Genomic DNA, 17,131 nt, shown 5'->3' with positions numbered 1-17,131 from the left:
CGAGTCCAGTTCTAACCGAGAGGAATTACCTAGGATTTGATTAAATATTGGTAGGCCGTGTGACAGCCATAAGAAAAGATCCTGCTGAGTACTGTAATCTACAGTAGAACACATTCAAAGATACTACATTGGGTAAAACAAGTGTAACGTTAACTATATGGGTTTTATTTCATGTTTAAATAGTTGTATTTACGTTTTAAAAAAAACTTATTTAGAAGGTCGTTAACAGTTTTCAAATGCTCTATCTATGAAAATATATTATTGTTAATCCTCCTTTGCTGAAATTCACAGTCAAGTCTGTAACCAATTAGAACCAACATGGATACAGAATGAGCTAATATTTCAACAATGATTACCAGTGCAAGAGATGGTAAACAGAGTGCAGTGTTTATGGATCGAACTGAAGCATTTGACACAATTAATCACAATATTTTAATAAAAAAATTAGAACGGTATAGCATCAGAGGGTTGGTCTTAAACTGGATTAGAAGCTACTTAACCAACAGGAAACAATACGTGAAGCTCAGCAAACACACATCTACTAAATATATCCTGTGGTTTACCCCAGGGATCAATACTGGGACCAAAATTGTTCAATCTTTATATAAATGACATTGGTAAAGTTACAAAAGACTGACAGTATTATTTGTGGATGATCCAACAGCGTTTTGTTCAGGAAAGAATACACAGAAACTAATACAAATAATAACAGAAGAAAGGAATTAAAGAGATGGTTTGACAAAAACAGACTATCTTTGAATCTCAGTAAAACTAAAATAATAATATTTGGTAACAGTAGAAGAGTAAGTCAAACACAAATACAAATATTGAAAGGGTAAATTAAATCACATATTTGGATGTAATAATAGATGATAAAATGAACTAGAAATATCATACAAAAAATACACAACATAAAGTGGTAAAAAAAACATTGATAAAAAATAAAGCTAAATATGTGTTGTACCAAAAATCACTTCATATTCTTTACTGCTTGCTAGTTTTACCATATCTGAGTTATTGTGCACAAATATAAGGAATTAATTACAAATGTACACTTCATTCACTAACCGTGTTACAAAAAAGATCTGTTAGAATATTACATCATCAATCAATACAATCCACTTTATTTATATAGCACATTTAAACAACAAGAATGTTTCCAAAGTGATGCACAGCCATGTTAAAAACAATATTAAAAACAATATTAAAAACAATATTATGCTCCACCAATGACTGAATAAAAACAAAAATTAAATAAATATAAAAACAATATAAAAATACATATGATTAAAAACGATTTTAAAGGGTTAAACCAATTAAAACAGTAAATAGAAATCAAAATTTATTTAAAAAAACCACAGAGGACAACAGAGGACAGAAGACCACACAACTCACGTGTTAAAAGCCAAGCCATATCATGTTGGATATAGAGAACATACAAACACTTTATTTATCAAATTGAGAATACTGAAATTCCACAATATAGTGAATTTGCAAACAGCTAAAATGATGTACAATACAAACTATAACCTGCGAGCCAAGAATGTACAACAATTCTTCTCAACGAAAGAGGAGAAATATAACCTTGGAGAAAAATGTAACTTAAAACATTTGTATGCACGTACAACATTTAAAACATTTAGTATATCAGTATGTGGAATTAAATTATGGGATGGATTAATAAACAATGTACTAATATGATCCATTTTAAGAAACCGTTCAAAGTATTTACAAAGAACAAAGAAGAAGAACCATGATAAAAATTCTGAATTCATTGATAATCTTAATCATCTCACCATATATGAAATACAACTTACTTCACTATTTATTTATTTTTTAATGTCAGTATTTATGGATTATGTTGTGAATAAATTGAGAACAGGAAGTGAACAAAAGTGTTAGCAATTGCTACGTAATGTAAAAGGGGTAGGATTAATTAAGCTCTGCTTCTTTCTGCTCCTTTTCGAACTCGTTAAAAAGAGAAAGTGGAAATGGTTACGTATCATGTTGTAATTGTATGCATGTTCCCACACAACTCAAACCATAACAAAACAATTAGTCACCATAAACGAGGGATGGCTGTACACTGGTTTAAAGAGGAATCGAGACCTCAGTAACACTTTTATAAACTACAATCAACATTCTTGTTGATTGTAGATAACCACAGTGTATCCCACCAGGGATCTTCAGATTGTTTTTGATCATCTATATGTCCTAGGAATGGGCGATAATATGCAATATAAATTTGGCCTTATCAAAACCACGTTTATTATTTCAGTTTAGCTTTCCTTGGGGCCAATTCAAAAATGTTCTCAAAAATGCCAAAGAAATATCATGATAAATATTTGGTTACGCTAGAGGCTGCGATATCATGATACAGTATATATCGTTACGCAAGAGGCTGCGATATCATGATCTACATGGTTACACAAGAGGCTGCGATATCATGATATATATGGTTATGCAAGAGGCTGCGATATCATGATATACATGGTTGCACAAGAGGCTGCGATATCATGATATATATTAAAGGCCTACTGAAATGATTTTTTTTTTATTTAAACGGGGATAGCAGATCCATTCTATGTGTCATACTTGATCATTTCGCGATATTGCCTATTTTTGCTGAAAGGATTTAGTAGAGAACATCGACGATAAAGTTCGCAACTTTTGGTCGCTGATAAAAAAAGCCTTGCCTGTACCGGAAGTAGCGTGACGTCACAGGTTGAAAGGCTCCTCACATTTCCCCATTGTTTACACCAGCAGCGAGAGCGATTCGGACCGAGAAAGCGACGATTACCCCATTCATTTGAGCCAGGATGAAAGATTCGTGGATAAGGAACATGAGAGTGAAGCACTAGAGTGCAGTGCAGGACGCATCTTTTTTTTTGCTCTTACCGTAACTTAGGTACAAAGGCTCATTGGATTCCACACTCTCTTCTTTTTCTATTGTGGATCACGGATTTGTATTTTAAACCACCTCGGATACTATATCCTCTTGAAAATGAGAGTCGAGAACGCGAAATGGACATCCACAGTGACTTTTATCTCCATGACAATACATCGTCGAAGCACTTTAGCTACGGAGCTAACGTGATAGCATCGGGCTTAACTGCAGATAGAAACAAAAGAAATAAGCCCCTGACTGGAAGGATAGACAGAAAATCAACAATACTATTAAACCATGGACCTGGAAATACACGGTTAATGCTTTCCAGCCTGGCGAAGCTTAACAATGCTGTTGCTAACGACGCCATTGAAGCTAACTTAGCAACGGGACCTCACAGAGCTATGCTAAAAACATTAGCTATCCACCTACACCAGCCAGCCCTCATCTGCTCATCAACACCCGTGCTCACCTGCGTTCCAGCGATCGACGGAGCGACGAAGGACTTCACCCGATCATAGATGCGGTCGGCGGCAGTCAAAGTCCTCCTGGTTGTATTGCTGCAGCCAGCCGCTAATACACCGATCCCACCTACAGCTTTCTTCTTTGCAGTCTTCATTGTTCATTAAACAAATTGCAAAAGATTCACCAACACAGATGTCCAGAATACTGTGGAATTTTGCGATGAAAACCGAGCTTTTTGTATTGGATACAATGTGTCCGAACACTTCCGTTTCAACGATTGACACCACGCGCATACGTCATCATACATAGACGTTTTCAACCGGAAGTTTAGCGGGAAATTTAAAATTGCACTTTATAAGTTAACCCGGCCGTATTGGCATGTGTTGCAATGTTAAGATTTCATCATTGATGTATAAACTATCAGACTGCGTGGTCGGTAGTAGTGGGTTTCAGTAGGCCTTTAAGTTAAAGTGCCAATGATTGTCACACACACACACTAGGTGTGGCAAAATTATTCTCTGCATTTGACCCATCACCCTTGATCACTCCCTGGGAGGTGAGGGGAGCAGTGGGCAGCAGCGGTGGCCTGGGAATCATTTTAGTGATTTAACCCCCAATTCCAACACTTGATGCTGAGTGCCAAGAAGGGAGGTAATGGGTCCCATTTTTATAGTCTTTGGTATGACTCGGCCTGGTTACGCAAGAGGCTGCGATATCATGCTATATATGGTTACGCAAGAGGCTGCGATATCATGATATATATGGTTACGCAAGAGGCTGCGATATCATGATGTATTTGGTTACGCAAGAGGCTGTAATATCATGATTTATATATGGTTACGCAAGAGGCTACGGTGTCATGCTATATATGGTTACGCAAGAGGCTGCGATATCATGATATATATATGGTTACACAAGAGGCTACGATATGATTTATATGGTTACGCAAGAGGCTACAATATCATGATATATACATGGTTACTTCAAGAGGCTGCGATATCATGATATATACAGTATATATATGGTTACACAAGACGCTGCGATATCAGGATATATATGGTTGCGCAAGAGGCTGGCTCTTAATGATATATATGGTTACGCAAGAGGCTGCGATATCATGATATATGTGGTTAGACAAGTTGCTGCGATATCATGATATGTATGGTTAAGCAAGAGGCTACGATATTATGATATATATGGTTACGCAAAAGGTTACGATATCATGATATACAGATTAAGCAAGAGGCTGCGATATCATGATATATATGGTTACGCAAAAGGATGTGATATCATGATATATATGGTTACGCAAGAGGCTGCGATATTATGATATATATGGTTAGACAAGAGGCAGCAAGGTAAATATCAATAGTGATTTTATGCCTTATCCCTCCACCCTAGTGTGAACTGTATCTTTTGTGTAAAGCTGTGCTTTTTATGCGTCCTATTCAGAATGTATTTGGCGACCCTCCCGCCCTCCCAGAGTACAAGGTAGCAGACGCCAAAAAGTCCAAATTCATCCTGCTGCATTACAGCACGTGCAAAGCCGGCTGGGACTGGCTAATCCTGCTCGCCACTTTCTATGTGGCGGTCACCGTGCCATACAACGTGTGCTTCATCGGCGACGACGACGACCTGACTCGCAGCACGACCGTCAGCGACATCGCCGTGGAGATTCTCTTCATTTTGGGTGGGTTAGGCCCGAGTTAAAGACCTCCGCCAGGGAGGTTACGCACTTTGAATGATTGTTTGTGACTTCCTGGTTGCTTTGATTAAGACGCCAAATCTGCAGAGAATCAACACATTCATGAAGTCATTTTAAAACATGTAAAAGGAATCCCTGTGATGATGACGCATGTCGGCGTGATCCCAGAATGCAGAGAAGGGAGAAAGCAGGAGGTCCTGTTATTAGGCACCATGCAGAATCCAAGTCACTCAGAAAACAACAGAACATTTTGGCCCACAGCAGATAGTAAACCAGCACATAGTGAACCAGCACTGAAGGAGGGAACAAGGAACTAAACGGAACTAATGTGTGCTGGCAGAACAAGAAAAGTACAAGTAAAGCACCAATACTGTCAAAACAAGAGCACCAGGACAGGAAATGACCAAACACAAATAAAGTCCAAACTGTCATGTGGGATCATGACACCCTATTGATTGCAATAAAAAAAAAGATTTACTTTTAACAATTAGACTTAGACAAACTTTATTGATCCACAAGAGAAATTGTTCCACACAGTAGCTCAGTTACAAAGGATGGAAAGGATAATGCAGCTATAAAGTAGACTAAAAATGTACCATAGTAGCAATATAAAATATATATATATATGTATATTTACATATGTAATATTATTATATGTTTATATAGATATACAATATATAAAAAATCCAAATGACCATGTACAATATTACAGTATATGTAAACAGCTGCAGCAAAAATAAAGGGCAGCATAAAATAGAGAGTAGATCCAGCAGAAAATATACATCATAAAGGTAGCTAACATAGAAGCGGTCAGGTAATAGACAGATATCATCTTTTTTTATTCTTTATTTTTTTAAGTTATTTTGGCAGACAAAAAAAATATTTTCAGAAGTTATTTAATGTCTATAATGATAATGTCAATGAGGGATTTTTAATCACTGCTATGTAGAAATTTCTAATATTGATACTGTTGTTGATAATGTTCATTTTTGTTTCACTACTTTTAGATTGTTCTGTGTCATGTTTGTGTGTCCTCTCAATTGCTCTGTTTATTGCTATTCTGAATGTTGCTGGGTCGGGTTTGGTTTTGGATTTGGATTGCATTATTATGGTATTGTTGTGTATTGTTTTGTTGGATTGATTAATAATAATAAAAATTAAAAATTTTAAAAATAAGTTATTTTTGAAAAGTTTATTTTTACATATTTAAGCAGTATTTTTTTTCACATGATAGTAGTAATAATTAAATCCTACCTAAAATAAACAATAATTCATGTTGAGAATGAATAAGTATTATACTGATATACAGAATCTTGAAATATAAATGAACAAGTTGTATTTTGTCTGCTATATTAAATGTGATTACATTTTAAGTTGTGCTAACACACGTTTGTTGTTGCAGATATTGTTTTCAATTTCCGCACCACTTATGTCAGCAAGTCAGGTCAGGTGATCTTTGACGCGCGGCAGATTTGCATTCACTACCTGACCACCTGGTTCATCATCGACCTGGTGGCTGCATTGCCCTTTGACCTGCTTTACGCCTTTAAAGTCAGCGTGGTGAGTAGTCTTTGGCTCTTCCTGCATAGGCGCATAATCAATATGCATATATTGAAAATACCTCTAATGATGGACTGATAGATGATTTTGACATTAGTGAAGTCATACAGGATTGGAACACACCACTTTGAAAGCATACTTGTCAACATTGGTGATTGATTGGACTTTCACCAATCCTGCCAACATCTGACATTTCTCATGTTCTGGATTGTTTCCTTTGCTGCTCCGCTGCCTCTTTGATTCTGTCTATTGATTGCACATACCATACAGAGGCTTTCAATTCTACTTTATTGCATCATTAAAAGCTTGTTCCGGGCGGCTTGACCCCCTTAAGGAGAGCCCAGAGTAAGGGGAAGGAGGAAGCACACTTGTGGGGCAATTAGGTGCAGCTCCACGACTTGACCGTGTCTGATGAATACTTGGTTTTATCATAAGTGCTGTTTGCTTTCACTTATCTTTCAGAGCCACCTCATTCACACCGTCAAGAGACCTTTGTCATCACATTAGGTGCATGAAGTGTGTCACAAAGACTGCCTTTGCAAAGGTTTTGTGTTCAGTGTTGAGAAGGGTACTTGTTAAACAATATGTTTAATTCAGCACTAAATAATGCAAGCAAAATATTAAAAACTACTACAGGGGAAGCAGTGCAATGCTACACACATTAAAACCACAATAATCCCTCCTTTATCGCTGTTAATTGGTATCAGGCCTGAGTTTGAGTTTGAGTTTATTTCGAACATGCATGCATACGACATGATACGTCGCAATTCCCAGTTTCTCTATGCAACATGTTTGAAAAGGAGTAGGAAGAAGCAGAGCTACCCCTTTTCCTTTACATAGCAGTTGCTAACACTTTTGTTCACTTCCTGTTCTCAATTTGTTCACAATATAGTCCATAAGTAATAACATTAAAAATAATAAATAATTAGTGAAGTTATATTTCATACGGTGAGATAAATAAGATTATCTAGAACGTGGTCAATTAATTTCCACAAGTAGGAATTATTCATTATAAATCGAATATTTTCATAGCTAAAGAAAAAAAACCTTCTAAATGAGTTGTTTAACATCATGAAAGCCCTCTACACATAGAATAACACAATACTCCTTTAATCCACTATAGAAATGGTGCCTGTGTCATGATCCTGGGTCCGGATCATGTTTGTTTTGTGTTTTCTGTTAGTTTTGGACTCCTTTGGTTATTGCCTGTGCACCTGTGAGTTTGTTTCATCACCATGGTTACTTATGATTTTCACCTGCCTCTCTTGTTTGGGACACACCTGTGTCTAATCATCAGAGACTCTATTTAAGCCTGCTTCTCCCGGTCACTCATTGTAGCTTCGTTGTTTGCTGTATGCAACAGTCACGTTATTCCTGTTCTTGATTCCTGATTCTGGTGCTAAGTAAGTTTTTGTTTTAGCTTCTCGTGCGAACGGCATGCTTTCCTTTTGTTTTTGTCTGTTTGTATCCATCTACTATTTATGTTAAATAAACCACATCTTACCTGCACGCTGTCGTCCGGAGTAGTCCGTGTAGCATTGGAGGAACGATCCTGCAGCAAGCTGCAACCCCACTCCGTGACAGCCTGAGGCTGAGCCAATCAGTGACCACGATACTGAACAGCGCGCTCTTCATTTGTTTGTTCTCACCCAGTGGCCAATTCTTTTGTAGTATTGATATTTTTGGTTCATTGAGACATGTTTATGCTTAAAGAATGCTTAATTGGTTGCTAAAGACAGGTTTGACTGTAAATAAAAAACAAAGTGACATTTTATAAAATATATACACTATATTGCAATGAGGTGGCGACTTGTCCAGGGTGTACCCCGCCTTCTGCCCAATTGTAGCTGAGATAGGCTCCAGCACCCCCGCGACCCCGAAAGGGATAAGCGGTAGAAAATGGATGGACGGATGGATATTGCCAAGAGTATTTGGCCACCTACCTTGACCCACATATGAACTTGAAGTGCCATCCCATTCCTAACCCATAGGGTTCAATATGATGTCAGTCCACCTTTTGCAGCTACTACAGCTTCAACTCTTCTGGGAAGGCTGTCCACAAGGTTGTGCAGTGTGTTTATAGGGATTTTTTTGCCATTCTTCCAAAAGCGCATTGGTGAGGTCATACGCTGATGTTGGTCGAGAAGGCCTGGCTCTCAGTCTCCGTTCTAATTCATCCCAAAGGGGTTCTATCGAGTTCAGGTCAGGACTCTGTGCAGGCCAGTCAAGTTCATCCACACCAGACTCTGTCATCCATGTCTTTATGGACCTTGCTTTGTGCACTGGTGCACAGTCATGTTGGAAGAGGAGGGGCCCCGCTCCAAACTGTTCCCACAAGGTTGGGAGCATAGAATTGTCCAAAATGTTTTGATATGCTGGAGCATTCAAAGTTCCTTTCACTGGAACTAAGGGGCCAAGCCCAATTCCTGAAAAGCAACCCCACACCATAATTCCTCCACCACCAAATTTCACACTCCGCACAATGGAGTCCGAAATGTACCTTTCTCCTGGCAACCTCCAAACCCAGACTCGTCCATCAGATTGCCAGATGGAAAAGCGTGATTTATCACTCCAAAGAACATGTCTCCACTGCTCTAGAGTCGAGTGGCGATGTGCTTTACACCACTGCATCCGACGCTTTGTATTGGACTTTGTGATGTATGGCTTAGATGCAGCTGCTCGGCCATGGAAACCATTCCATGAAGCTCTCTGCGTACTGTACGTGGGCTAATTGGAAGGTCACATGAAGTTTGTAGCTCTGCAGCAACTGACTGTGCAGAAAGTCGGCGACCTCTTTGCACTATGCGCTTCAGCATCCACTGACCCCTCTCTGTCAGTTTACGTGGCCTACCACTTAGTGGCTGAGTTGCTGTTGTTCCCAAACTCTTCACTTTTCTTATAATAAAGCCGACAGTTGACTTTGGAGTATTTAGGAGCGAGGAAATTTCACGACTGGATTTGTTGCACAGGTGGCATCCTATGACAGTTCCACGCTGGAAATCACTGAGATCGGCCCATTCTTTCACAAATGTTTGTAGAAACATTTTACATGCCTAAGTGCTTGATTTTATACAACTGTGACCGGGCCAAGTGATTAGGACACCTGACTCTGATCATTGGGATGGGTGGCCAAATAGTTTTGGCAATATATATATATATATATATATATATATATATATATATATATATATATATATATATATATATATATATATATATATATATATATATATATATATATATATATATATATATATATATATATATATATATATATTTTAGGGCTGCAACTAACGATTAATTCGATAATCGATTAACCTGTTGATTAATACTTCGATTAATCGATTAATAATCGGATAAAAGAGACAAACTGCATTTCTATCCTATCCAGTATTTTATTGAAAGAAAACAGCATACTGGCACCATACTTATTTGGATTATTGTTTCTCAGCTGTTTGTAAATGTTGCAGTTTATAAATAAAGGTTTATTTAAAAAATATATATATATATTTTTTTTTTATTAAAAAAAAAAAAAAAAAAAAACTCTGCGCATGCGCATAGCATAGATACAACGAATCGATGACTAAATTAACCGGCAACTATTTTAATAATGTATTTTAATAATGTATTTTAATCGTTTTAATCAATTAGTTCTTGCAGCCCTAATATATATATATATATATATATATATATATATATATATATATATATATATATATATATATATATATATATATATATATATATATATATATATATATATATATATGTATGTATATATAAAAAATATATATATATATATACACAGTATATACTGTATGTATATATATATATATATATATATATATATATATATATATATATATATATATATATATATATATATATATATATATATATATATATATATATATATATATACTGTAATTTAATAAGAAGCACTATCAAAAAAACAATACAAAAAAAATTAACCCCAAATTGAGTCTATGGTTGCAATGTATGTCAATGCAAGGAGGAGGCAAAGAATAATACAAAAATATGTCTTTAAAAGCGGAGGGAAGGAGTGGGCACACTGTCACGCTGACGCCGCCCCCGGCAAAGGTCCCTGTTTGGTTCCAGAGTCTATTCATGGAAATACCACTCAGTCCCAGCAGATTTAGAATTCAAGTTTAGGGTCTCTGGGCCCTCGGGCCTGCTTGCCTTCTGCAAAAAAGGGGCTCGGCCAGCAACCATTAATAATCTGTAATTGTCCCCAAGTAACTTCATAAAACACATTTTACATTTTTACAGTAAACTTGTATGCCTTTCCATTCCATTGTTTTTTGTGCAAATCACTGCCAATTATGTAAAAATAAGAAGATATCTTAACAACAGTAATATAGCAGAATTATGGTTGTACAGCATACTATATACATTAGAAAGTACTCATGAATTATACTTCCTTTGAGAAATACCAATCTTATTTTTTCCATGGACATTTCCCCACACAGAGCACTTACAAGCGGAAACATTGTGGAGACTGAAGAGCGAAAAAGGACATTATTTTAGCCTAAAAACTAACGATAAAGGTGAAGCTATGAACATTTAAGTTCCGCTCGACAAGCGGTGCTTTAAAACATAGCTACTGTTGTAGCTACTTCTAAATCACTAATCCTAGCCTCCATAGCAACAAATAAAGTAAGTTTCTTTCAAGTATCATCCCTGCAGGACGAGAAATAGCTAAACATGCTTCACTACACTCCGTAGGATACAATAGCTAACCGCTAACAGCAAGCTAGCACTCCTCAATGTAAACAACTTGGTAGATCAATACAATAAAAATATCGACTGCAACGATACCAAGTACAAGAGCAGTATGAAGTCGATATTACAAAATATATTTTTTTATTATTACAAAATATTTTGTCAATTTGTGATTGTTTATAAAGTCATGAAATACATCGCTGGACACAGGAGAACTTTAATTATAGCCAATGTATGATCCTGTAACTACTTGGTATCGGATCCATACCCAAATTTGTAGTATCATCCAAAAATAATGTCAAGTATCAAAAAAGAGAAGAATAAGTGATTATTACATTAGAACAGAAGTATAGATAGAACATGTTAAAACAGAAAGTGAGCAGATATTAACAGTAAATGAACAAGTAGATGAATAATGTTGACAAAATAATAAAATGATAAATGACACAATATGTTACTGCATACATCAGCAGACAATTCAGAGCCTCTGTTTACTTACTTACTACTAAAAGACAAGTTGTCTAGTATGTTCAACAACTTATTTCATGCATACATTCTACAAACCCCGTTTCCATATGAGTTGGGAAATTGTGTTAGATGTAAATATAAACGGAATACAATGATTTGCAAATCATTTTCAACCCATATTCAGTTGAATATGCTACAAAGACAACATATTTGATGTTCAAATTGATAAACTTTTTTTTTTTTGCAAATAATCATTAACTTTAGAATTTGATGCCAGCAACACGTGACAAAGAAGTTGGGAAAGGTGGCAATAAATACTGATAAAGTTGAGGAATGCTCATCAAACACTTATTTGGGTACATCCCACAGGTGAACAGGCAAATTGGGAACAGGTGGGTGCCATGATTGGGTATAAAAGTAGATTCCATGAAGTGCTCAGTCATTCACAAACAAGGATGGGGCGAGGGTCACCACTTTGTCAACAAATGCGTGAGCAAATTGTTGAACAGTTTAAGAAAAACCTTTCTCAACCAGCTATTGCAAGGAATTTAGGGATTTCACCATCTACGGTCCGTAATATCATCAAAGGGTTCCGAGAATCTGAAGAAATCACTGCACGTAAGCAGCTAAGCCTGTGACCTTCGATCCCTCAGGCTGTACTGCATCAACAAGCGACATCAGTGTGTAAAGGATATCACCACATGGGCTCAGGAACACTTCAGAAACCCACTGTCAGTAACTAAAGTTGGTCGCTACATCTGTAAGTGCAAGTTAAAACTCCTATGCAAGGCGAAAACCGTTTATCAACAACACTCAGAAACACCGTCGGCTTCGCTGGGCCTGAGCTCATCTAAGATGGACTGATACAATGTGGAAAAGTGTTCTGTGGTCTGACGAGTCCACATTTCAAATTGTTTTTGGAAACTGTGGACGTTGTGTCCTCCGGACCAAAGAGGAAAAGAACCATCCGGATTGTTATAGGCGCAAAGTTGAAAAGCCAGCATCTGTGATGGTATGGGGCTGTATTAGTGCCCAAGACATGGGTAACTTACACATCTGTGAAGGCGCCATTAATGCTGAAAGGTACATACAGGTTTTGGAGCAACATATGTTGCCATCCAAGCAACGTTACCATGGACGCCCCTGCTTATTTCAGCAAGACAATGCCAAGCCACGTGTTACATCAACGTGGCTTCATAGTGAAAGAGTGCGGGTACTAGACTGGCCTGCCTGCAGTCCAGACCTGTCTCCCATTGAAAATGTGTGGCGCATTATGAAGCCTAAAATACCACAACGGAAACCCCGTTGAACAACTTAAGCTGTACATCAAGCAAGAATGGGAAAGAATTCCACCTGAAAAGCTTAAAAATGTGTCTCCTCAGTTCCCAAACGTTTACTGAGTGTTGTTAAAAGGAAAGGCCATGTAACACAATGGTGAACATGCCCTTTCCCAACTACTTTGGCACGTGTTGCAGCCATGAAATTCTAAGTTAATTATTTTTTGCAAAAAAAAAATAATGTTTATGAGTTTGAACATCAAATATCTTGTCTTTGTAGTGCATTCAATTGAATATGGGTTGAAAAAGATTTGCAAATCATTGTATTCCGTTTATATTTACATCTAACACAATTTCCAAACTCATATGGAAACGGGGTTTGTACTTTGACTGCAATAACAAACATGTTTTATGTATTTCTGGTAAAATAAAGCCAATAATGACATTTGTTTATGGTCCCCTTTATTTTGAGAAGTATCTAAATACACCTTGGTATTGGTACCAAAATATTGGTATCTGGACAAGACTAATTAGCATACTGCTGCATATGCAAAATCAGGTGTAGTTTGTTGGGGGGGTGTGGGGGGTCTCTTGTGCATAAAAGCACAGATAAGAGAGGAAACGGAAAGAGGTGACACAGGTGAGATGGAGGGAAGTGATGAAGGAGAAAGAGTCAGGAGGAAGTGTGCGTGTTGCTTACTTGCTGCGGAGGGAGGAAAGTGGAGTCACCATAGGTGGGATGCGAGGTGGTGATAGATGGTGGCGAGAAGTTGAAGCTGCTCCCTAAAGGCTTGGTAGGAGGCTTCATTACCCCTCGCGCTGCATCGTGTTCCTCACAGCTACGGCCAGAAGGGGGTCGGAAGAAAGAAAACCATGAAATAAAACACGCCGGGCAGATCTGATAAGCACTGGCCACACATTTGTCTTCTTGATTTTCTTCAAACGCCATCAAGGTGTATTTGGCTGGCATTTACACAGTCTTGACTTCCCCCAGCTGCACATGTGTACACGCAGGGCTCAAATTTAACCGCGGCAACTGTCGCGACCGCCCTCGTCATGTGCTATTATGCCCCAAATAATTTACCAACATCGGCGGCAAGAACATGCCGTGACCGCCCTTGACTTTTCACTTGTTTAATAGATGAGGGATGTAACAGTAAATTGTATAATGATAATTCGCTATAAAATTCCCGATGGTTAGTAATACCGTCTCATTTTTAAATTACCAAAACCCTGTCATTTATTAATGCATTTTAGGCAACAGGAAGTCAGGTGCATGCACACTAGCGTCGTTTGGCTTGATAATCATGGCGGACTAACTACAAGGACTTTGCTCCTGAGATTTCCCCTCGGAGTAAACGGAGCCAAGCGCTTGGTTTAATGTAATTTTCCCTCGCTTCCCCGAGTGCGCTTAAGAGAGCACTGCTGTGTTTAGATGGAGACAGGTGTGGTCAATATTGGAGACAGACGCACTTGTCCCCACACTAAAAGTACACAGCAAAGGAGAAAACTATGTGATGTTGCTTTTATTTTCTTAATACAGCGTCCTTCAGCTGCTGTGACAGAGTTAATGAGGTGAGGGAGCATGCTGCAGGCGATGTCACGAACATTGTCACAACTTGTTCATAAAGTCTTTAGTTTGTTGACTGGGATGTTCACTCGTCCTTTATTTAACTGCAAACTGTATCAGTGTTCAAATAACATCAATACTAGCTCAAATGTTTTGTCATCTCATCGAATTGAACGAAGGCTGTGAAGATTGTGTATTCGATGTGAGAGGTGTCACTCTTATTTTTTTGTTTTTGGCCAAACTGTTGTACTGAACCACACTGAGGCGTTGGAGAAAAACAAAGCTTGTTTATTAGACTTAATCTTTATTAGCCAAACTGCTTTGGGTTTTATATTGATATCAAAAAGTAAACGCCATGTTTTTTTTACATTACTTGTGTTTTTTTCATGTCACAAAAGGTATTACTTCAAAAACCATTCATGTGACATAGCATTTTGTTAATGTTTTATTGTGTGTAGTTAATTCCTATATGACATATTTCTGCTCAAACTGTCAATGGATCTGTCTCAATACAGCATCTACATGTACATACAAATGTACATAACTTAAAAAATAAATAAATAATTTTTAAAAAATACCTCCCTCTATCAAAATGTAAAAATAGAGATAAAGGCATCATGAAATGACAAAAAGCTGACAAGTTATGTTAATAATGAATTTAAAAAACAGTTTAAATTATATTTTTTTACATATATACTGTATATGCCTTGGTGTACTTCCAACTTGCCTTGGTGCCCTAAAATATGAGCCCTCCTTTAAGGCAACACTTGCCTTAACCTTAAAAAGTTAAAGTTTGAGGCCTGTACACAGGTAAACATAAATCTTCTGCAGCATTTACTATGCCCCACTTTCTCAGACTCACCCCGCCGTCCATGCACGCGCACATGGAGTAGGTCCCCAACTGAAGGTTAGCCATCATCCTTGTCCTACATCCTGCTAAACAATGGCTGCACGATACAGTTGATGACTTTACTGGCGAGGGAAACGGCGCCAAACATCACAAGGAGGACGGTTGCGTCCCTTCTCCTGATTTCCTGACCCCGCGTCATTTTATATCTTTATCTCCAGGTGTCTGTAGTGCACTTGCTAAAAACAGTGCGCCTGCTGCGCTTGCTACGCCTCCTGCAGAAAATGGACCGCTACTCGCATCACAGCACCGTGGTTCTCACCCTGCTCATGTCCATGTTTGCCCTGCTGGCCCACTGGATGGCCTGCATCTGGTACATCATCGGCAAGATGGAGATGGAGGCCAACGCCTACAACTGGGACATTGGTGAGCACTACGGTATACTTTGCTTCTGACTGGACCATATTTTGTCAACTTGAACCTCACTAAAGCTTTGCAAAACCTGAATAAATGGAAAAAACTACATTATCCTCCATAACTGCAGTACAGTAAATACACGCATCTCCATTCTAACAGGCTTTGGTAAGATGTGCCATATAATTAGGTTAATATACTGTATTTTCAGTAAATGATGGTGAACTCCATGTAGGTTATGGAAATTACACCTGAAAAATCACAACACATTAGGGAATGTTTAAAGTTTAAAGGGTAACTGCAGTTATTTTGTAATTTTGCCAATCATTCACAATTCTTATGTAAGATAAGAACACATATGTTTTTTTTTTTTTAATGCATTCTAACTAGTAAAATACGGCAAGTAGGAGGTGGCTAAGAATGCATCTAATGGGACTACACTATTGCGCCCATAAAGCCCTCTAAAAACATCCAAAATGCGGCAACAATTCTCCATTTACATGTCATGAGCTGAATATTAACCAAATATTAGCAATATTGTTATTATAAGTGCTAACACAGACAAGCTATTTTTACGGGCACCGTGATCACAGAGAGCTAACTAGCTTATGCTGCTATGTTGACATATTGAGCTGCTTCATCGCCTCTAAATTGGTGAAAGTTTATTCTAGATTATAAATCATGCCTCTCACCTGAAGAGTAGAAGGTTGTGGACAGAAACCCGGGACGCTTGTTTGCAGCACCTTGTTTTTCAACCCTTTGTGAGGATTATGATGAAATCTTCATCTGAACGGGAAGATATAAACATCCCATCAGTCGGCATCACAGTGAGAGCAGACATTGTACAGTAAGTGTTTGTTTTGTTATGTTGATAGTTTGTATTTCTTGTTTAGCACTTAGCAATACTCCTTCTGCTCATCATTCAGCTTCTAAAAGTTGTAGATCATCGTACTTATATTCAGGCCAAAAAATAGAAGTTTCTGGATCATCATTTGTCTAATTGATTGATTGATTGAGACTTTTATTAGTAGGTTGCACAGTGAAGTACATATTCCGTACAATTGACCACTAAATGGTAACACCCGAATAAGTTGTTTAAGTCCACTTAAATTGATTCATGATACAGATATATACTATCAGATATATACTATCATCATAATACAGTCATCACACAAGATAATCACATTGAATTATT

General features: G+C 37.6%; 2 protein-coding genes across 4 annotated transcripts in view; one reads left to right on the top strand and one right to left on the bottom strand.

Moving 5' to 3' along the window:
• Nucleotides 1-17,131, top strand: part of kcnh8 (potassium voltage-gated channel, subfamily H (eag-related), member 8) — a 138,132-nt gene that overhangs the window by 63,686 nt on the left and 57,315 nt on the right. Inside the window, exons 5-7 of the mRNA XM_062029273.1 lie at nucleotides 4,805-5,042; nucleotides 6,460-6,617; nucleotides 15,744-15,948. Coding sequence (XP_061885257.1) covers nucleotides 4,805-5,042; nucleotides 6,460-6,617; nucleotides 15,744-15,948 — 601 coding nt within the window. The remainder of the gene's footprint in view (nucleotides 1-4,804; nucleotides 5,043-6,459; nucleotides 6,618-15,743; nucleotides 15,949-17,131) is intronic.
• The window catches only part of LOC133635871 (DNA-binding protein SATB1-like), a 167,252-nt gene that overhangs the window by 146,829 nt on the left and 3,292 nt on the right, over nucleotides 1-17,131 (bottom strand). For all 3 annotated transcript variants that reach the window (XM_062029276.1, XM_062029275.1, XM_062029277.1), the window contains exons 2-3: nucleotides 16,629-16,722; nucleotides 13,806-13,944 (exon numbers count right to left, since the gene is read on the bottom strand). The gene's annotated coding sequence lies outside the window, so the exon portion shown is untranslated. The remainder of the gene's footprint in view (nucleotides 1-13,805; nucleotides 13,945-16,628; nucleotides 16,723-17,131) is intronic.

The sequence above is a fragment of the Entelurus aequoreus genome, linkage group LG20, assembly GCF_033978785.1.
Source record: "Entelurus aequoreus isolate RoL-2023_Sb linkage group LG20, RoL_Eaeq_v1.1, whole genome shotgun sequence".
NCBI classification, from domain to species: domain Eukaryota; kingdom Metazoa; phylum Chordata; class Actinopteri; order Syngnathiformes; family Syngnathidae; genus Entelurus; species Entelurus aequoreus.
Note: the sequence above shows the minus strand (reverse complement) of the source record. Positions and strands in the feature narration are given on the sequence as shown.